The following is a 20,730-nucleotide window of genomic DNA, read 5'->3' as shown; positions in this document are numbered from 1 at the left end:
CAGACTGGAGGCACCTTTCTGAGGGGGGGGCGGCCCAAGGCGCACGAGCCGACGCCGGGAACTTCACCCAGTCCCGGGCTCTCAGACCCAAATGATTTAAATGAACAAATACCAGTAACAGCTCAGTTGCTAAGAAAGAAAACAAAAAAAAGGAACGGGCTTTTCCTACTGTTAAGATCTCTCTTTGCCATCACGCTACCGTTTGCAAACTCTAGTCTGGCACCTGTTGGCGGAGGGGCGCCTTGGGTTTCTGCGCTTGCGTTTGGCGGAAGCTCGAGAAGACACCGGCAGGAAGGAGCCGTGTCCCCCACCTGCTGGGAGGATTCAGAGGCCCCTCCCGTTGGCCTCATACACCTCTGGTTTGGGTCCCGTGGGAGAGAGAGGGCGGCTCTCAGGTCAGGGGACAGGGAACCTCCAGCTCCTGTGGACAGGCGGGCACTTAGGAAATTAACCACAAATGTACAAGGGGCGTGGCCAGGGCGGAACTTGGAGTTCACGGAAGAGGTTCCTGCACTGAAATGCGTACCGGCTCTGACCCCTTAGAACTCACATTGGGCGGATTTTTAAGGTACCCCGAGGCGTTGTGGAAGCCATCCAAAATCACAAGCCTCGCGCTCAAGGACCACCCAGGAGGAATCCCGTTGAGCCGGAGTGCTAGGCTCTGCAGACACACACTGTCGGTAAATAACCAAGGACAGGTCTGCATCACAATGACTCTGGGCCCTATTTCTGGAAATGACGTCATCAGCCTGCCGTGGATCCCACGCACAGCCACCGGGTCAGCCTGGGCCGGGAGGTCATTTGGGTTCTCGGACCAGCCTGGATCCTGACGTAAAATTCTGCAGCTGCCCCGCACGGTCACCGAGGGCGCTGCTGCACGCAGGGGGCGCGAAGGACCCACTCGGTGGCCCAGCACGGTCTCCAGCACCTGCCCAGGGGCCCGGATAGAAAGAAGCCAGCGTGCCGGGCGGGTGTCTGGGGCAGCCATGTCCCCACTTGCCAAAGAACCTGGGGGTGACGGGGACAGAAATGAGGGCGGGGTGGGTTGGCAAGCTGGGACCCCCCCGGGTGACCCAGGCCGGCATGTGCAAGCCCCCCACTCGGCCCACCTTCACACGCCTGGAACCTCCTCTCGTTTTCAACGACGAGCCCGGTCTGTGCCCTTCTGGCAGTTAACACAGCTCTGGGAACCAGAACGCGCTCTCCGCTCTGCCCCCGACCCGATACAGGGAACACGGTCCAGAGAGACTGGGGGTTGCCGCACAGGCCGGCAGCCCCCGACCCAGGGCACATGTCAGTCAGTTGCACTCACCTCTGACCTCGGAGCTCCTCGCAGAGAACCGGCCTGAGACACCAGCCAAGGTCCCTCGAGAGGGTTTGCAAGTCGAAAACGCACAGCGGTCCAAAAGGTGGGTGGCGGCCGCGGTCAGCACTGGTCTGTGCCACAGGTCAGGGAGCACGAACCCTCGGTGGAAAGTTGGGGGGGTCTGCCCGGCAGACGTGAGCAGGGACAGGTGAGGGTGCCCCAGAGAGCCCACTGTCAGCTGTCAGCTGACCAGGCCCCGGGGCTGCAGCGCGCGACTCCTGAGCTCCCGGTGTGCACCTGTCCAGCTCCGCGGGGCAGACGGGAACCAAGTTCACGCCGAGGCTGGAGGGCAAAAGACGCCCTTGCAGGGTCAGCACAAGGCAGCCTTTCCGTCCTCGGAAACGTCACCGTAGCCAAGGCGTCAAGGATGCACGGTTGGCTCCCAGGACCCTCTTAATGTCCATTAAGGGCAAGGCCAAAAATTCAGCACAGGCCACGTGAAGAAGGAAGGCTGGCCGCTGAATCACACACGGCCACTCGTTCCTTAACGGGGCGTGGTTTGTCCACTCAGCCCCAGGGGGAGGGCCGGCCCCCATCGGGAAGACCCCCCACAACTCGGTCTTCCCTCCTGACGTCATAATTCAGCGGAGAAGACGGTGGTAGTCACCGCGCCCAGCACAGCGCGGCTTATTCCTGACACGACAACCACACGGCCCCGTGCTCCTACTGCGCGCCAGGCCCTGGGCCGGCGGACTCCCACGCATCAGCCGGTGCTCCCGACTGGTCTCCAGAGGGCTCCGGGCCGGGTCGTCCTCCCCATTTGATCGGTGAGGACCCCGAGGCACAGGGAGGGCATGTAAATTGTCCGGGGCCACATGTGGGATCGCAGAGGTGTGCTGGGTCTCAGGGGCCCAGGGCAGGAGCTCCTTGCCTGGCTCCCGAGGTCAGGGGGTTCGGGGAAGTTGGCACCGTGTAGGTGACACCTTAATGGAACTTGAAAAAGAGGTGATCAAGGGGAGGAGACAGGGAGGGACGTTCTTCTCGATGAAATGAGGCGCAACGTCACAGATGCGACAGTGAGTTTCTGGTGTCTCCTTGGTGTGGACGGACGAGGACAGGGCAGACAGATGCCAGGGACGATACCACACTGGGAGGTGAGGAAACGTCCCCAAAGAGGCCAGTCAGGGAAGTGACAGGCCCAGACTGGCCCAGTAGGAAGGTCCTGGGGACACGTGCTCCAGAAGGATGACAGGGGCTGGGGAAGCAGGATCCCCGGGAGGAAGCCGCTAAAACGGACCAAGAGAGGGGCACCTGGGTGGCTCAGTCGGTTAAGTGTCTGACTGGATTTCGGCTCAGGCGATGATCTCAAGGTGCGTTAGATCGAGCCCCGGGTCCAGCTTTGTGCTGACAGCACAGAGCCTGCTTGGAATCCTCTGTCTCTCTCTGTCTCTGCCCCTCCTGCTCTCTCTCTCTCTCTCAAAATAAATAAACTTTTTTTAAAAAGAAGGAAAATGGACCGAGAGAGAGAAAGAAAGAGGGCCCGGGCCAGCCAGCTTCCCACGGAGGCCATCACTGTCCACAAGGAGCGGGGGAGGAGGGAGGCCCGCTGAGGGCCCAGGGAAGCAGGCTATCTCCACACCGCATGGTAAACCAAGGGTCCCACGGCCCAACTTTTGTAAATGGGATGCGTCCTCTCCTATCCAGCCACTGCTAAGACGGCGGGAGGGGACCCGTCAGTCCCGCTCAACACAGTCACCTGATGCTCCCCCTTTGCCCAATTTTATGGCAAAAATAACACCACAGAATGTAAAAGTGTTTTGAAAAAGGCAATGCCCAGGGGCACCTGGGTGGCTCAGTCGGTTAAGCATCCGGCTTCGACTCATGTCCCTGATCTCACAGTTCAGGAGTTCGAGCCCCACGGCGAATCGTCTCTCTCTCCCTCTCTCTCTGCCCCTCCCCCACTCACGATGTCTCTCTCCAAATAAATAAATAAACTTTAAAAGGAGAGAGAGAGAGAGAAAGAAAAGGAAAGAAAATGCCTAGAATCCTACCCCCTGAACACACAAGCATTTCTTACTCCCTTTCCAAACCAGTTCAGCTCTGTGGCGGTTTTCGCAGAGCAACCCCGGTGTGCCAACTGTGCAGCCCGGGATGGTCCTGTCCCCGGCAGGTGTCCAGCTTCAGCGTGTGGCTCGCGCCCCACGGACGGATGGTATGCGGGAACGAGCAGCCTGCGTGTAAACGCCTCTGAGGATCCTGCCGCGTCGCTGAAGGTTCCGCACGTGACCTTTCCCTGGGTCTCCACACGCTCGTCGTGATTTACCCTGTTGGATTCCCCTCGGCAAATGTGCCACAATTAATTAACCCATGCCAATCTTTGGAAATGCAGGTCATTTCTTTCTTTCTTCTTTTTTAAATTTTTTTATTATAAATAGTACTTCCTTTCCAAGCTGGCAGGAAACCCAGAAGTTTAGTCCCCCTGAAGACTAAGAAGGGCCTTGATTCCTTACACACATAAGAGGCACATTATAAAGACACCATGAATAAAGCTGAGAGATAAGCCAGCAACTTGGAGGAAATATTTGTAAAATACACGATGGTCGATGAGCTGCTATCCTTTGCACACAAGGAGCTGGTTAAAAAAAAAAATCAATAATAAGGGGCACCTGGGTGGCTCAATCGGTTACGCGTCTGACTTCGGCTCAGGTCATGATCTTGCAGTTCATGGGTTCGAGCCCCCCCACCGTCGGGCTCCGTGCTGACAGCTCAGAGCCTGGAGCCTGCTTCGGATTCTGTGCCTCCCTCTCTCCGCCCCTCCCCTGCTGGCGCTCTGTCTCTCTCTCTCTCTCTCAAAAATGAATAACATTAAAAAGAATGTATTTTAATCAATAATAAAAAGATTTTTTTAATAAAACAAAGGGCAAAGCAAATGGATTTGCCACAGAAACACAAACGGCCCACAGTCAGGAGAGACGTCTCCCCTCGCTCGTAAACACAGACATGCAAGTCGAAACAAGACGTCTCTTCCCTCTTCAGACTGGAAAACAAACAGGATTAAGTCGACCTTATTTTGCGGAGAGTGCGGCGGCACGGCACCCCCGCTTTCTGACGGCGGGCACGTACGTCAGCCGCACCGTCACAGACGGCAATCAAGCAAAATAAAAAACCGAGCCGTGCACACACTCCCACCCAGAAGTCTTACTTCCAAGAATCAGTCGCACAGAATAACAGCACAACTACCCAGGGATACACACGCGGGTTCGTTTTGCACCACGGGCAACCACGATGTGCTGGGAAGATCTCCAGGCCCGTCCCGTGGGGAACCGACGAACGAGGGAAGAGAAACGAACGTACGCGTGTCAGGGACCTGTGGGGCGCGGGTTCGGAAGAGGGGACGTCCCCACCTCCGGATCCGGATGGGACTTTGCCTCTTCCACTGCACCGTTTGAAGCATTTACAACCGGTCATAATTCTGCAATTACCAAAGCCATAAAAAGAAACAAGCTGATGTGGGTATAAATCAAACGCCGGGAACGCTGGCACCCGGATGGCTGCTGCCTGCACGTTTCTCCTCCCTTTGCCCCGGAGCTCGGGGCAGGCCGGTTCTCAAACTCTTGGCGCATCCTGCCGAACGGCTTTCCGCGAAGGTTAGAGCAGTTTGTGGGGTATTCGGTTCGTTATGTATGTGTGAAGCAGGCGGGTCCCTCCAAGAGGCTGGCGGTGCGGCTGTCAGAGTGTGACGTGCCTGATCTCTGGGCAGTTCATCCGTTTCCCTGCCCCACGGTGCTCCCAGAGTCCAGGGTGCCCCAATCCCCCTTCATAAGGCCTCTCAGTGCCTGGTGTGTGGGGGGCACTAATACACTCTGCTTGTTCAACGCGCTCATTCGGCGACCCCCACCCCCCGCCGGGGTTCGGAAAAAGAGTTGGCAGAGGAGGCGGTTGGATCCTTTCAGAATGGTTATTACCAACACCAAGTAGACCCAAGAAAGGACAGGCAGGCGGTGTCCTCAGGGCACAGCAGCCCGCTGACCCATTTCCCCGTCCCCCCCCCACCAGTCCCGGTCCAGGGGCCCCGCCAAGAGCCAGCGCTGGGCGCTGCCGGCCACAGGGGAAGACGCCGTGCCTGGCCTGGCCACTCCGGACACGTGTCTCCCTCTGCGGTTGGATACATCCTCTAGACTTTTCCCGAGTGCCCGAACCCCCTTCCTCATCTCTGCATCCTTGCCGGAGACTGCCCACCCTGAAGGGACAGGGCAGACCCTCTCTCCTCCCCGTGTGGCTTCGTCTCCTTGAGCCGGAGATGAACAGCCGCGGGACCCGGGGACCGGGGCCCGGCCCCTCCAGCCCCGGTCTCGGCTCAGTCCCCGACATCTTCATTTTGGCCCTGATGCCTGACTCTGGCGTCTCCTTCGGCACGGTCCTTGTGGCAGATTAAAAGAGTAGGTTCTGCGCACAGGAACGAGCTTGAGTGTGTGGTACCAGAAGAAATGTGGTCGACGTGCGGGCCAGAGACGGAGGCTGGACCCAGCCCTGGCTCTCAGATGCCGGGGGACTTCGCGCCTCCGGGGGCTCCTTCTCCTCCCCCTTCCCTGTGAGACTCGGGCAGGATCTGGCTCTCGGACCTCCCAGACAATCATAAGCTTCCTTCCCTGGGACTCCCCCTGGGACTATGCGAACGCAGCGGCCAAGTTCCTATAACGCTCTTGGGGCTCCTGCCCCCCGCCCCCAGCCCACCTGGCAGAGGCAGGCGGTTTCTTTCGTTTTTGTCTTGATTCTGGGAACTTACGTTGGCTGCATTCCTGGTGGCCAAGCCAGGGTCAGGAACACAGGTCAAGGACACCGGGGAGACGCTTGGGCTGATTTGGTGCACAGAGGGGAGAGCTGGCCCCTCCGAGCCTACCCTAGGGGCCATCCAGGATGAAGAAGTATGAATTTAGGCAGGGCCACATTATATAAAAGGGAAGGAGGGCAAAAAGCAGAAATAATGTCAACCTAAGCAATGAGCAGAAAGGAAAGATCTGAGCAACCTCCCCAGTGGTTACAGGTTCCAGCCACTTCTCACGGCCCTGGTCCAACCACCAGTGTTCTTAACAAACGTTACCGTAGGGGTGTGTTCTCGGCTCTCCCTGCCACAGCCCTGCTGGCCAGCAGCGGGATGATCCTGTCCAAACACCAACACTAGAGTAGACCACATCCCGTGGGGCTGGCCAAGGAGAGTGCCACCGGGTCACCTGCACGGTCCACATGGGGGCCTGCCGCCCCCTCGTCTCTGGGACCTCACTTCCCACTCCAGGCCCCCCCCTCCACTCCCTCCCGCCCACCGGCCGCACTGGCGTGGAGCCTCTCCACCCTTCGCTAGAAGGTTCTTTGCTCCTGGCTCCCCGACGCCTGTGTGCTGTCTATGTCAGCTCCCCACGTGCCCCAGTTTGTATCTCCTTCCCCCGTGACTTCTCTCCTTCGCACTCCTCATGACCCCACAGGCCACAGGTCACGTTTGTCTGTCCCGTCTCGTCTGTGTCCCAGAGAAACGCCAGCTCCTCCAGGCCCAAGACCGTGTTTCTTCCCTCCTGACCGCCAGCTCCTAGAGACGCAGCGACGCACAGTGAGGACAGTGCTGGCTAGATCCGCCGGCCCGCTCGGGAATAAGGTGACGGCGGGTAATCCTCTTGGGCCCCCAACGGCTGCGGGCTCCCTGAACGAGAATGTGTGCGCAGGGCCGGTCCAGGAAACACTCAGGAGAGTGATTATTATTCTGAATCCAGACCCAGCCAGCCAGTGTGAGGACGCCACCCCCCCCCCCCGCCCGGGACGCCGGGAGCAGTCACAGAGCCCCACGCTCCGATCTGGGACCCAGAGCTCCGCGGAGAGCCGCACACGGCCTTTCCGGGGCGCCAGAGGGAGATGATTGGAGAGGGTCAGACCAGATGACTGTAAGACACAGGGAATAAACAAGCACCGGGCTAATGAGCCATCTGCTGGGTGGTGAGATTCCCACACCACACGGCGCACCAGCCCCACGGACCCATCGCTGGCTCAGCCCAAACAGCATCAGAACATTCGACAACAGAACTGAACCATGACAACAGTGCTTGCTCCAATTTTCTGGGGGCACGTGATCACAACTGTGAGTCAGGTGACCGACGACAGCCACCCAAACGAGGCCACCCCCGCACCAAAGTTCCCTTGCTGCCCTCTATCTCCCCCTAGTCACTTCCGAATCAAGTCTCGTGTGCCCAGGCTCCGACGTGGCCCCTTCGCTGGGCTGGAGGCCAGGGCAACGCTACGGGGACATGAAGCCACACGTGCCCGACTGTCCAAAGGCTGAGTGAGGAAGACCACTTCGCCTAAAGACGATGAGCCCCACCTTCCCCGGGGCTCCAGCCTGGCCAGTGCTCCGTGTGGCTGGGCGGGGGGGGGGGGGGGGGGGCGGGGAGACTCTGGAAAGCCTGGGCACCAGGTGAAAACCGGGTGGCCAGAGAAGGCAAAGGCGATGACCGTTGGCAGTGGTCAGGCTGGCTCGGGCCGGCGTGGAGGGCGGGAGGAGCCTGTGTGCACCGGGCCCTCTCTCAAAAAGCAACACCCGGTTTTCACCAGCCCTCCCCCCATCGGGTTCCCACTGGGAGATCCCAGAGAACTGGGAGCCACAAAGGAGCCCCCACTGTGGTCTGCAGATCACTCGCTGCCTGAAATCCCTTCTCTTTCCCTCCTGCCTTTCCCACACTCCCTGTAGCCACGAACCAGGTGTGGGGAGGGTGGGCAGAACAGCGCGGAAACCAGCACAGAGCCGGTGGCTGGGTAATCCTCACTCTGGCTCCAGTAAGGACAGAAATAAAATTGCCATTTCAGCTCTGGGTGCAGCTGGGAGAGGCTGTCAGTCCCGAGGATGTACGGAAAACTTAGGCGAGGGACGTGCATGAATGAGAAGCAACTTTTCTCATTTCCTCGTCAAATTAGGCGAGGATAGCAATCGCAGCAGGGGGAGGCTGAACCCGGGGGAGGTGCCCGATGTGAAAGGGGGCGGGGGTTGGCTAATGACTGCAGGTAGCCTGGGGGGGGGGGTGCCCCCAGTCCCTGATGTGTTTGATTAGCCACCTGGGGCAAAGGAGTCACTATGGGCAACTGTCCGTGTGGGGAGGTGACCAGCCTGCAGCCAGAGGGGGTCGCTATGGGATTTTCTGGCCGGCAGAGGGGTGACCAGCCGGCAGCTAGAGGGGGTTACTGTGGGAATCTGGTCACATGGGGAGGTGACCAGCCTGCAGCCAGAGGGGTCACTCGCTATGGGCACCTGTCCAGAGGTCACTTGGAGATAGGCTTCTCTCTTGGCCTGGTCCCCAAGGAGGCTGGAGTCAAGCGGAAGAAGAGGGGGTGTGCCCTAATGTGGGAAGGGAGGGAAGAGGGAGGAGGGAAGAGGTGGGAGGAGGAGGGAGGGAAGGGGAGGAATCGGGAGGGAGGGGGAGGGGGAGGAGGGAGAGAGGAGGTGGGAGGGAAACGGGGGAAGGAGGAGGGGGCGGAGGGAGGAGGGGGGAGGCCGAGGCCGGAGGCGGAGCACGAGCCTAGACGCGCGCGCCAGAGGCGGCGGCAGAGCCCGCACCGGTGCGGCGCGGCGCTCTGGTTGGCTGGTCTCCTCCTCCCTCCCGCCGCCGCCCCCTCCTCCCTCCCACTCCCCGCCCTCCCCGCGGCGGCTGGCGTCGAGAAAGTACAGTAAAAAGTCCAAGTGCAGCCGCTCGGCGCACAAGATGGGGTCCGGCTCCTCCAGCTACCGGCCCAAGGCCATCTACTTGGACATCGATGGGCGCATTCAGAAGGTAGCCTCCTCCCCGCCCTTGCAGCCCCCGCTGGGTGCCCCCACCCCTGTGCTCCGTCCGCGCCCCCCACCCCCCTCCCCCCGTCAGCGCCGTGGCCCTGTGATCCCGGGCCGTGGCCCCTCCCCGGGTGAAGGGCGACGCGCGCGGGGGGGGGTCGCCGCGGCGGGTGGGGGACCGTCGTCTGTGCGTCCGCGCGTGGTGGGTCCGGGCTGCAGCCTCTGACAACTTGGGCTGGGGGACGGCGGGGCCCTGCGGAGCTGGCATCCCCACGCCTCGGCCCCGTGGAAAGGGGACGACCCACGCGGGGGTATTTTTTCCGCCTCATGGGCAGAGCTTTCTCTGTAACAGATCTCATCCGGTTGAGTTTGCATGTTCAGAGGGCTGGTACGTTAAGCCTTTCATTTCGCTCCAAACGACCCCGAAGCGGACACCGCCGAGCCAGTGGGCAGCGATGGGCAGCCCTGGGGGATGTGTCCCCGCGCAGGGATGGTGACCGTGGCACTGAGGGTGACCGAGTGTGCCGCCACCCCCCCACCCCCGGCCAGTAGCAGTGCCTCCTGCCCAGTGGGGAGCAGGTGCAGAGGGGGGATGGGGGTCTTAGAGAGAAGGGACTCTCGTACCTGCCCCCACTCCCTCCGTGTCCCCTCCCAGGCAGGCGGTCAGCTCTGACCGCAAAGGGGGCTCCCTGAGGCTGCTGATCCCCTCCCCCCCACAAAGCGACAGGCTCTGTGGTCCCTCTGCCCTTCTCTGGAGACATGAAGCCCTCCAGATGTCCAGTGACCCTAACCAACTTGAGTCTCATAGGAGAGGCTTCTGGGACAGACCCCCCCCCCTCTTTGTCCCGGGCCCCTCCCTTTCTAAACCCCTGGCCTGAGCCCAGAGAGTCCTGGACCCGTGCCTCTGATTGGCAGAGAGGGACAATAAGAAAGCTGGCTTGGAGGGGGGATTTTCAGCTCTTCCTGAAGGCCCCGGGGGAGGGGGGGAAGCCACCGTGAGGCAATGACTTCCATTCTTCAGCTGCACATTTCACAGAAGCCCCCGTAGCTGCCGTCTCTCCCCTTCTCTTCTCCAGGACCCCCCACCCCCACCCCTGCCAGGAAGCCAGGGGAGGGTGCCCCCGCCAGTCACGGAGTAGGCAGGGGGCAGGAGAGGGTCTCTCCGAGAGATCCGGAGTGCCTCTGCCAGCTTGCCAACAAGCCACCCTCACTGCCACTGTCCCCATGTCCGTCCCGGGGACGTGAGGACCCACCCTTCCCCCACCCCAGCCCGCCCTGGTCGAATCAGAGAGCAGGGAACAGGAAGCATCTGCAAGGGCAGGCTGGCAACCCTCTCGTTTCATGAGCGCTGGGCAGGTGGTCAGGACGGACCTCCGGCCCCCCGACTTCCAGGACTAGGCGTTTGCCGGACCGCTCAGGAGCCTCAACGGCCTCCTCAGAGGAAGAAACGGCCCCACTTCAGGCGCACGCACACGCAGCCCCACACACGCACTTACACGCGTGCACGCGTGGTTCCACGCACAACGTGCGCGCGAAACCATGCGTGCACACAGCACACACGCGCACAAACACAAACCCGCACACCCGCCTGCACACACACGAGCACACGCTCTCCCGCCCTGCCGGATGAGACTTCTCTGAGGCCGGCCCCCTCGATCTTTCGAAAGAGGTGAGATGAGACCCTGCCGCCGGGTCAGCACTGACAGCTTCTCCCCCAGAGTTTCCCAAAGGTCTCTCCCGAGAAGCTGGACCGGAAGCGGGTGAAAAGCGGAAGGCAGGTGTCGGAGGGTGCGAGGGGAGGGCTGAGTCTGGGGGCTCCGCCGGCGGTGCGGGCAGGCTGGCGTACAGGAGCCGACGCACCTGGGGTGGGGGCGACTTCCAGAAGGCAGCCCTTGAAGGCACACCCGCCCTCGGGAGCGGGGAGGCCGCGGCCTCCTAGGGGCCCAATCTGCTGCCCGGGGCGGCTCCACCCCTTCCCGTGGTTCTGAGCAAGTCCCCCCGCGGCGGAGCTGGCCTCCGCATCCGAAAAGTGGGACAATCGCATCTGCTTTAGAGACTGGCCTGGGAAGCAGCAAGAGCGGGCGGCCAGAGCGCCTGGGGCTGCGGGACCAGGGTGGGCATCAGGCGCCCACCCCCGGCTCCGGCCACGAACGGCCTCTGGCCGCGGCGCGCAGGGGAGGGGAAGTGCGGGCAGGCGTCTGCAGCCCCTGTTACTGTTCCTCGACCTTGCTCGGAGCGCTCTGCCTTTGCCCTTGACGCTGTCGGAGGCTCGGCTGGACTTGCAGCCCTGGGCAGAGCCGACGCATTTGGGGTTTCCAGGCACGTGCCGGAAAATGACAACGGGCCACTCACCGCACGCCCAGCAGCACCGTGGGGACGTCAGACGTCTCTGCCGAGAGCATTTCCAGCGGTGTTTTCTGTGGCTGCGCCCTCCTTCCTTAAGGTCACAGGCGCCCGGTTGATTCTGAAAGGTCCCCGCGTGCTGGCCGCGCTCTGTCTCCCTTTAACCCAGCAGAGCTCTTCTCCCCCACCGAAGGCCGTGGACACAGACCCCACGTTGCTTCCAAGGGGAAAGCGTGATGGGGGGACGGGGGAGGGTTGAGGCGCGTGTCTTCTGGCGTTTGCGCTGCTTTGCCCCCCTGGTCATCAGTCCTGGGCTCCGCCTTATTTCTGCCCTGTGCTCCGCGACTCACCCGGCTCTTGGTCACTGCACGCTCCCCCCAGAGAGGGCACAGATGCAGGGGAAGAACGCCCCCAGCAGTGACCCCCACAGATAGAACCGGGTCCAACAGAGCTTAGGGGGATGGTCCGGAGTTGTCCGAAGGGAGGCCGCCTTCCCTGTCCTGGGGTGATGAGGCTGGGGCGTCTCAGGTGCCCGGTGACACCGTTGCAGCCATCGGATAGTTGGTTCAGTGCTTTTTGACATGAAGGCAACTCCAGACGCGCCCATCACATACAGTCCCCGGGGCATACAGTGTGACAACAGCAGTGGGAACTGGGGGGATCCTCGGACCGCCTTGGGGAATCGATCTTTCGCCTGCGAGCTTCCCTTCAGAGGCTGTGCACAGTGGGCTCGGAGGGCACAGGTGCCTTCTGCTTGGGGCCCGCGCCCCTCCTGCCCCCCCCCCCCCCACACACACACACACAAAGGCAGCACACAGAGCCAGGCCGACCGCGGGCCACACTCTCAGAGCCTCACCCCTCCGTCCACATGGCCTGGGCGCGGTCCTTAACCTCTTCGTAAGGTGCACGAACCTCCAGTGCCGCTTGACGTAGAATCAACGGGACAAGGCGAGTCACTTAGCCCGCTGTCCCGACGAGCTGTTGAACAGCTACCGTGTGCTGAGCGCTGGGTCCGGTGTGACCGTGACACCCACGATGCCGTTCCCCCCAGTGATGACCTCACAAATAGGCAACCACAGCTGCCGCAGGGCGCCCCGGGACGGACAGAAGGACACGGGGGCGGAGCAGGACGTGGGGGGCTTAATGGGTACGTTCCCTTCCCCCACTCCGAGCCATTGCATTCTTGTCCCAGCCTCACCGCAGCTGGGACCCCAGCCTCACTCTGAACCTGGAGCCCAGGTCCCCAGAAGCAAACGGCCGCTTGACTTGGTGAAGCTGTGTCTGCTCTAAAACGAGGGAACAAATGAGAAAACCCGAAAGCGGAGAGCGGTGTTGGAAAGTTGTTCTAGTATCTGTGAGAGACTGTGCTGGGTTCACCGATTGCGGTCGCCCCACCCGCTGACTGCGGTCCCTCCGCCCCAGTGCACCCGGCTGTCGTCCCTTCTCACCAGGAGCCGTGGTCCCCAGAGCCTGGGCCTGCAGTGCCTGGGTCCCGTTGAGTCCCTGCGGTTTCCTCTGCGGCCAGGCCTCCAACAGCCCTGCCCGCCGTCCCTCTCCCCGCCGCCTGCCTCCCTGTGCCCGCCACCCGCCCTGCTCCAGCCCTGCACCCTCCAAGGGACTCCAGGCTCCTCTGCCTTCCTTTCTTGCCTTGGGCACAAACAGCTACTACACTTCTTTAGGGAAACCCCACCTTCTCTTTTGCGAAACGTGGAGCTGCCCCCTGGCCCCCCCCCCCCCCCGCATGTGGTCAACACAGCCAGGCCCGGAGACCCCCTTTGGGGTATCTCCCCCCTTCCTGGAAAATATGTCTGTCTTGCCACCTGGCAGAGCCTGGTGAAATTGTCCTTTGGAATCCGAGATGTGTGCCCTGCCCACGTGCAGAGCCGACGACGGAGGGGCCTCCGCTCCATTTTGCAGGACCACGTCCACTGGCCGCGCGACCCGTCGCGAGTTCTCGGGGCCTGGGCGCCGCTGTTACCCCTGCACGACCGCCAGGTGACGGCGACTCCCCGTGGCCATCCTCCAGCGCAGTCTGCTTCTCTTCCTTTAAGTGTTTGTAACTTAACGATATTTAAGTGGATACTTGAAATGGTAACATAAGCTAATCGCCAAGTTCGGAGACGCCCAGGTTCGGAGAGGGTCTCCAGCTGGAGATGGTCTGGTAGTGATGGGGGAGGAGGCGTGTTGCCTCCAGGTCTGTCCCCCTGGGCTTGCGATGACCCCTCTGTCTCCAGCTGGGTGGGAGCTGGGAGGGGGGGATGTAACAAGAACGGGGGTGTCCGGTCTCTTACTGGACAAGTAGATCGACCGGACACCTCTCGGAGAGGAGGCCTGTCCAATCCTGTCTAGCCCGAGGGCACCGACGAGTCAGGGAACCACTGGTCTCCCTCCCCCTTCCCGTTCGCCGTGGCCCGAAGGTCTCTTAAACAGAAGGACCCGGAGATCTCTCAGACGGCCTGCAGCTCACCCTGTCTTGGAGGGGTGACCGCACAGAGTGGCGAGGACCACGGGCCCCGCAGACCCGGCTCTGTCGCTTGACCGCCAGGAAGCCCGAGGGAAGTCGCCTTCTCCTTGGTACGGCGGGCACGGCAGAGGCGCCCCCATGGGGTGACCACGGATGGCACCAAGTGACAGGCAGAGTGCCCAGGGAGGAGGTGGCCCCGCAGGGAGGCTCACGTCCTGTCCTGATAGCAGCCCCCGGCCCGACACCCACCCCCCCCCCGCCACCCCCTGCCCCTCCCTCTCCCCTGGGAGACCGCGGCAGGAGCCGAAGCAGCACTCTTGTCACTTGTCCGCATCTCTGTGAGGCCACCGCGAGCCCGAACTCAGCCCCCAGGACCCCGGATGCCTGCTGGAAACACGACCCCTGGAGCCCCGAGCGGCCTGGGCCAGCGGCTTCCCCGGGGCCGCCGTGGCCTCAAAGACGTGCGGAGCACAGCTCTGGTCTTCAGGGAAGGAAAGCAAGGGCAGAGGAAGGGCTTGGTGTCCCCTCAGACAGCTCACATGACTTGCAAATGAAAGACGAATCAGGGACACGGCCAAGCCGCCGATGTCAGTGCCGTTGATGAAGAGCCCAGGGCCCGGCCCGGCGGTGGGACGGCAGGGACCGGGGGGGGGGGGGGGGGGGGGGGGGCACAGGCAGCCGTGGCTCCCTGGAGGCTGGGTCCCCACACCCTGGCTTTGCCTCCTGGGAGTGGTGGGCACGTCCCCAAGGCCCTTCCCCCAGCAAAAGGGGATAAGAGAGTCCCCAGAAGACGCGGAGGGCCCCCCAAGTATCCACCTCGACAGCAACCCGCCAGCTGATCTTGCCCCTAGGAAGGATGTCCCTGCACGTCCTAACTCCCCCCTCGGGCATGCGGACAACGAGCTGAGAGGCGGCCGCCCCGAGGCACATCCAGGTCCAACATTCCCATCCTCCGCGGAGGCACGAGCTCCAGGCCGCGGGACCGCTCGAAGCCGGCGTGGTTTGCAAGTTAGCGACCCCGGCCCCGAACTGGAGCTGGACCCACAGCCTCTTACTCGGCTCCCGGGGCCGTCTCCTCCCGCTTGGTGGTCGAGTGTCTGCGTTCCCAGGGTTCCGGATCTTTCTGAGCAAAAAATATCCTAAGCGCGCACGTCAAGAGCCACCTGCGGGAGCGCGAGGAGCACGCGGCGTCTCTCCCCGGGTGTGTTGGGCACGCGGCCACGTGGCGGGAGATGGCCCCAGACGGTTGCAACCTCAAAAAAACAAATGTCTGTAGTTGACGGTGTGGTTCGTTTGCCTTGAGCGCACCCTCCCTGTCCTCCTGTCCCCCCTCGCCCCCACCGCGGTACCACGCCTGCTCCCCGAATCCCCAAGCTAATTGCCCGAGGGGAACGTTTGCCTGAACAGAAGCAGTACCCCTAAAAACACGGTCTAGAGCGTTAAAGTAGAGCCAGAAAGTCTCATCGAGTTAGCTTTAGGTGCCCTGCGTGACTTTTTTTTTAAATTATAGCAAAATACATATAAAATTGGGAGCGCCTGGGTGGCTCAGTCGGTTAAGCGTCCGACGCTTGATCTCGGCTCAGGTCACGATCCCAGCGTTTGTGGGATCGAGCCCTGCATCAGGCTCTGCGCTCACAGCACAGAGCCTGCTTGGGACTCTCTCACACGTGCGCGCCCTCTCAAAATAAATAAGTCAACTTAAGAAAATATGTATAAAAGTTATGATCTTAACCACTCCTGGCTGTGGAGCTCTGGGGCATGAAACAGAGTCACAGTCAGGTCACCAGCATCCCCACCGACCATCCTCCCCGACCGAAACTGTGTCCCCAGTACATGCCGCTTCCCCAGCCCCCGGCGCCCACCCTCTGCTCCGTCTCCGTGGACCTGACTCTCCGGGCCCCTCGGACGAATGGAATCAGTCCTCGTCCTTCTGTGCCTGGCGCGTTTCCCTGAGCACGATGTCCTTGGGGTCCGTCCACGTTGTGGCATGGGTCCGCTTCCTGACTTCTTAAGACTGAATAACATCCCCCCGCGTGTATGGCCCACGTTCTGTCTCTCCGTTCCACTCTCGGTGAACCTGCCTGACGGTCTTTCAACCTCTGTCGTTTCCCTTCTTTCCTCAGCGTGCAAAGCGCGGGCCGTGCTGTGGTGGCACTCTTATTGTCTTTTCTGAAAAGCGGTGTCCTCCCCAAAGCCCTCCGCCGTTTCCTGGCCACAGTTGCGTTAATCGAGGACGTGGTGTGTGCTGTGGCCGTGAAGGGTGACATGTTACAGGCGGGGACGGTAAACAGTTCGGGGAGGGTGGGCGCTTCTCAGATTCAGTGACGCTCTGTCCACGTACCGACATTATGATGTCCCAGTCCAGAGCCCGGATTCTGGGGCACGCAGGCAAGTTCCTTACGTGCCTCGGTGGCTCCATCCGTGAAGGGGGGTGGAGGGAGCGTCTCCCTCGGGGGTCGTTCGGATGAGACACAGGACTGTGTGTCCAGGGCCGAAGCGGGGCCAGTCTGTGGTGAGTGCCGCATAGAGCCCTCGCCGCTTGTATTGATTTGTTGAGAGTTTATCTATTCACGCTGCGGACGGAAGGCAGTCAGATGCCCGTGTCTTGTTGGGAGGGCCTCGCCGAGACCCCCGGCTTCCCGCTGCGGGGCGGCAGGTGGCTCCCGGGCAGCTGGCCGTCAGTCCCCGCGCCCGGCCCGTGTCCAGGCGCGCTCTGTGACATGCAGAGATGCTTCCCGCCCAGGGACACCGTGCTTCCCGGGGCAGCCCTACATCCACCCTCCTGCCCCCCAGCCTTCTCACCGAAGAGAGGAGCCACACTTGCCTTTCCTTTCTCTTCTCGCCGGTCCAGAGGTGGGGCCCCGGGATTGCGGAGAGGAGGGAGGGCGGGCGGGGTGGCCGCTGACCCTGCCACGCCTGCTGCGCAGGATGAACGGGGACAGCCTGCCCACCCCCCACCGGCCGCATTAGGGCTCCAGGCTCCAGCTTCATTGATTTGCCGGAAGGGGTGTGGATGCCACAAGCACTCAACAGTAATTGTGCTGTTGAAGCGAGCAGGGCTTGGGCTCACGGTGTGTGGCTGGTCTGGCTGGTCGCTGCCCGGGCTGCCTGTGGGGGGCTGCTGGCCACACCTCCCCCCACGGGCCCCTGGCCCCCCATGTGCAGCCCGGGGGAGCACCTCAGCCCTGGGAGAGATGGGAGGTGCTTCGGGGAAACGAAGTCAGAGCCTACCCGTACAGTGGCGGGAGTTAGCGGGACCTGGTACGTTCCCCGCTCCGTTTAGCCCAGAACACGGCCGTGAGGAAAAGCTGCCACCCTGTCCTGCGATCGGCACCACCAAAGGGATGGTCAGGGTAACGGCATGGTGTCCAGATGGAGTCTGGTCACCCTGGAGGCCAGTCGCCCACTGGGCCGATTTGTTTTGTAAGCAGAACGGTTAACGGAGCCTGGAGCCCGGTGATTCAGGCTCTTTATCCTCCCAGCTTCTGCCTTCCGGGTGTTTTTTTTTTTAAACTTTTATAGTCTTACAAATGCCAGAGAGAGAGGCAGCACCCAGTACCGCTGACATTATCCTCTAGAATCTTCAATAACATTAAATTTACATTCGCAAGAGCGGCTAACCCCCTGGGTGCTTATGGAAAGGCTGGCTGTCCACCGAAGCCGCTGGGGGCTGGGCGTGGCTGGGGAGCCTGAGCCATTTCCAAAGTGCTGGGGGGAGGCCCCCAAAATGATGTCTTCGCCCAGAGTCGCGTTATATAAACTTCACACAGAGAACAGTTAAGATGTGAGCAGTGCTTAAAGGTTCGTACATCCCCTCAGATCTCTAGAAGCTTCTGAAGCCTAAGACGTCCTACCGGCCCTGCGGAGAACAGAAAATCCGGAGCTCAGAACAGACACCAGAAGGGCTGGGAAACAGGACTCCAGAGATGGCCGTGGCCTGCGGAGCCCTTAGGACTTCAGACTCCGCCCTTGAGCCGCCAGGGTGCAGGGCTGTGGTCCCATCCCGGCGTGAATTTGATCCCATTTTGTGGGTGTTGTTTGGAAGGCTGAGCCCTAAGCAGCAGAGGAGGGAGATGGCCTCTGTGCCCCCCCACCTGGCAAAGCCAGCCCAGAAAATTCCAAGGAGCCGGGGTCCAGAGAGGAGCTTCCCCTAGCAGAGGAGTGAGTAGGGAAGTGTAGGAGCAGTGAATTCCCCGCCCCCGCAAATATTTCTGGAAGCGGTGCCGGGTGGCCCGGGGCTGAGCAGGTGAAGGAGGTGGGGCATCAGCCTCGGGGCGCTGCGTGGACACGTGGGCAGGTGGGCAGGTAGTATGAAGGTCGGCGGGAGGTAGGGGGAGGCGCTGAGAAGCGACAGGTGGGTGGGGAGAGGGCTTTCTTGGAGTCAGAATCAGACCTGCCCCCCAGGTGCTGCCTGTGTTAGAGCCCTAATCAGTGTCGCCAGTGCTAACGCCGTGGCCCTGAACGAGCCTGGAGGGCTGTGGCTGGGCGCGCCGGCTCCCACGGGCTCCTGTTCTGAAGGTATAGACGCGTCACAGGCCACCCCACACCCTGCGCCCCACCTCTTGCCCGGAGCACCCTGTTTCTTCCAGCTAGCTTCCTGGCCTGCAGCTTCCCCCCGAGGGCTTCCCCTGAAGCCCGGGACCTCCCCAGGGATGGGGACCCTGGGTCTCCTGGGTGTTGGTGCGGGAGCAGCCGAGGCCGCAGGCTGGATGCAGAGCCCCTGACACCCCAGTGTGGGTTTCTGATTCGGCCTCAGCCCCTGCAGTGAGCCCTTGTGCGTCCTCCAGAGGGATCCAGGAGCAGGCAGCTTGAGAGGACGCCCTGGAGCGAGGCGGGTCCAGGCAGCAAACGGACCCCTCCTAAGGGCCAGGCTCTCCTTCTGGAAGAAAGAGTCGGGGAGCTGGCGGCTTTCACGCAGCTGCTGTGAGCCCCAGGCATCAAACTAAACGGTGAGCCGCGTGCGGGCCTTTGGCTCAGCGGGACTGCGGAGACACGGCCCCCGGCTGAGGTTCCATCGCGGTGACAGGCCACCCCCAGAGTCCCATGGCGTTGAGCAGAAACCCTGACCTTTGCAGGGACGTGTGGCAGCCACCCAGGAGGCACGGGGCGTTTCAGCCTGGCGGGTGGAGGACAAGAAGCAGGGCCGGGGGGCCACTCCAGCCACCTCGGCGGCAGGAACGCAGCCCGCTGGGACCAGCGCGAGGCCCCTGCCGCCCACACCCAGAGACACTTGTTTTCTGGCAGGAAAACCATCCTCGATTTTTCTAGTGAAATCTCAAGGTCATGAAAAGGAAAGGGAAAAGAGGAGACCCCGGACGCAGGAAGGAGGGACTCCTCCCCCGTGCAGATGAGGGCTTCTGGATGTCTCCACTCCGGTGGCCACCCAGCTGCCCACTTTCTCCCACGTCTCCGATTTCCACGCCTTGGCCTCGGCTCACCAGGGTGGCTGGGTGAGGGCGTCTGGCCCCGCCTGCCCGCGCCGTCCCCTCCCTGTGCCGCTGCCCGCGTCGTCCTCAGCTCGTGACTGATGCCGGATGAGCTGTCCCCATCCTAACCTCCAGTCCTTCTGGGAGTATTACAGTTATTTCAAAGAGGATTTAAAGTTATATTTGGAGGAGCGTCATGAAAAAGAACTTTGAATAAAAACATGCCCCTGCCTCCGTTTGCCTGCCTTCCGCGCCGGCAACAGAGTGGCCTTGTAGAGGGAGCGGTGTGGCGCAGGACGGTCCCCGTGGCGTCACTAGCGGGAGGGAGCAGGGTTTGCCCGAGGCCGGCCCCCCGGAAGGTGGACGGGAGGACAGAAAAATGTGACCCGCTTCTCCGGGTCGTCCTGGGCTGTCTCTGCTCACGGAAGCTGGGGGTTCCAGGTTCCGTGTGAGTTCGGGCCATCGTGTGTCTCGAGGCGGCCAGAGGTGGTGAGTGATTTCTGGGGTTCCGTGAAAATACTTGGATAAGGAGAGAATGATGGTGCGCGGATTCCTCTCGAGAGAAGCCGCGGTCCCCTGTGTGATGCCCGGGAAGGAGGCTGGAGCAGGAAGGGGCGTGAGCCTCCCGCCTTGACGGGTTCTCCTCAAAGGGCTGCAGGACCCGGATCCCCAGGGTTTGCGCCCCGCTCCTGACCTCAGAGCCAACACCTGCCATTCGGCCAAGGCCTCTGGGACACCGTGCAGGACCCGCTTCCCGCGAACAGCCCCTCCGCCCGCGCACTTCTGCCTCCCCCCTCCCCCGCCCCGATTTCATTCCTGCCGGGAGAGACAATGGAAGTGATGCCACTCGCTTTCCAAGGTGCCAGAGCTCGGGGTCTCCCTGGGGAGGGTTTTCCTGACTCCCAGGCTAGGTCTGGTTGCCACAGGGCTTCCTCACGTCTTTTCACCCTGCCCTGCCACCCCCTCGCCCCTCCCGGATGCGGCTGCGGGCTGCAGGCTGGGGGTCTCCCGTGGGTGGCCCTCCTCGCGGCCCCTCCCCCCAGGCACGAAGAAGCCTGGGGCCTAGGACGGTCTCGCTGGCCGCACTCAGCCTCCTGATACAGCCGAGCCCAACAGAGCCCTGGGGGACAAGGGTGCAGGTCGGGCCGGAGAGCCAGGCAGGGGCCCAGTGAGGGGACACGGGACGGTCGGGCACCCTTGAATGGGACCCCAGAAGTGAAGCAGTTGTCCACCGGAGAGACACCTTCAGAAATGTCCCCACACAAAACAGTCCTTGGAGGGGGACTCCACCCCCACACATTTCTTACCCGTTCGGCTGTCTGCTCTTTGCATTTTCCGTCCCCTGTGGTCCGTTATTTATCACGGCGGAGACTGGCCTCAGACACCAGAA

The 20,730-nt window shown here is 61.9% G+C and overlaps 1 protein-coding gene and 1 long non-coding RNA gene across 4 annotated transcripts in view; both read left to right on the top strand.

Moving 5' to 3' along the window:
- The first annotated feature begins 9,002 nt into the window (after nucleotides 1-9,002).
- PDE9A (phosphodiesterase 9A) overlaps nucleotides 9,003-20,730 on the top strand; it is an 88,447-nt gene continuing 76,719 nt past the window's right edge. The window contains exon 1 of one of the 2 annotated variants that reach the window (XM_042955830.1): nucleotides 9,003-9,111. In XM_042955830.1, the coding sequence (XP_042811764.1) occupies nucleotides 9,043-9,111 (69 nt within the window). In that variant the 5' untranslated portion in view covers nucleotides 9,003-9,042. Of the gene's footprint in view, nucleotides 9,112-16,317; nucleotides 16,427-20,730 lie in introns of those variants that run through there. The other variant, XM_042955831.1, reaches the window with a different exon arrangement.
- LOC122230130 lies at nucleotides 17,537-19,571 on the top strand. 2 transcript variants are annotated; one of them, XR_006207293.1, is made up of 4 exons: nucleotides 17,537-18,075; nucleotides 18,319-18,432; nucleotides 18,702-18,863; nucleotides 19,159-19,571. It is a non-coding gene; the product is annotated as an uncharacterized LOC122230130 (long non-coding RNA). The 2 variants fall into 2 exon arrangements; XR_006207294.1 differs by lacking the exon at nucleotides 19,159-19,571 and adding an exon at nucleotides 18,990-19,132.

This window comes from Panthera leo, chromosome C2 (genome assembly GCF_018350215.1).
Source record: "Panthera leo isolate Ple1 chromosome C2, P.leo_Ple1_pat1.1, whole genome shotgun sequence".
Lineage (NCBI taxonomy): Eukaryota > Metazoa > Chordata > Mammalia > Carnivora > Felidae > Panthera > Panthera leo.
Note: the sequence above shows the minus strand (reverse complement) of the source record. Positions and strands in the feature narration are given on the sequence as shown.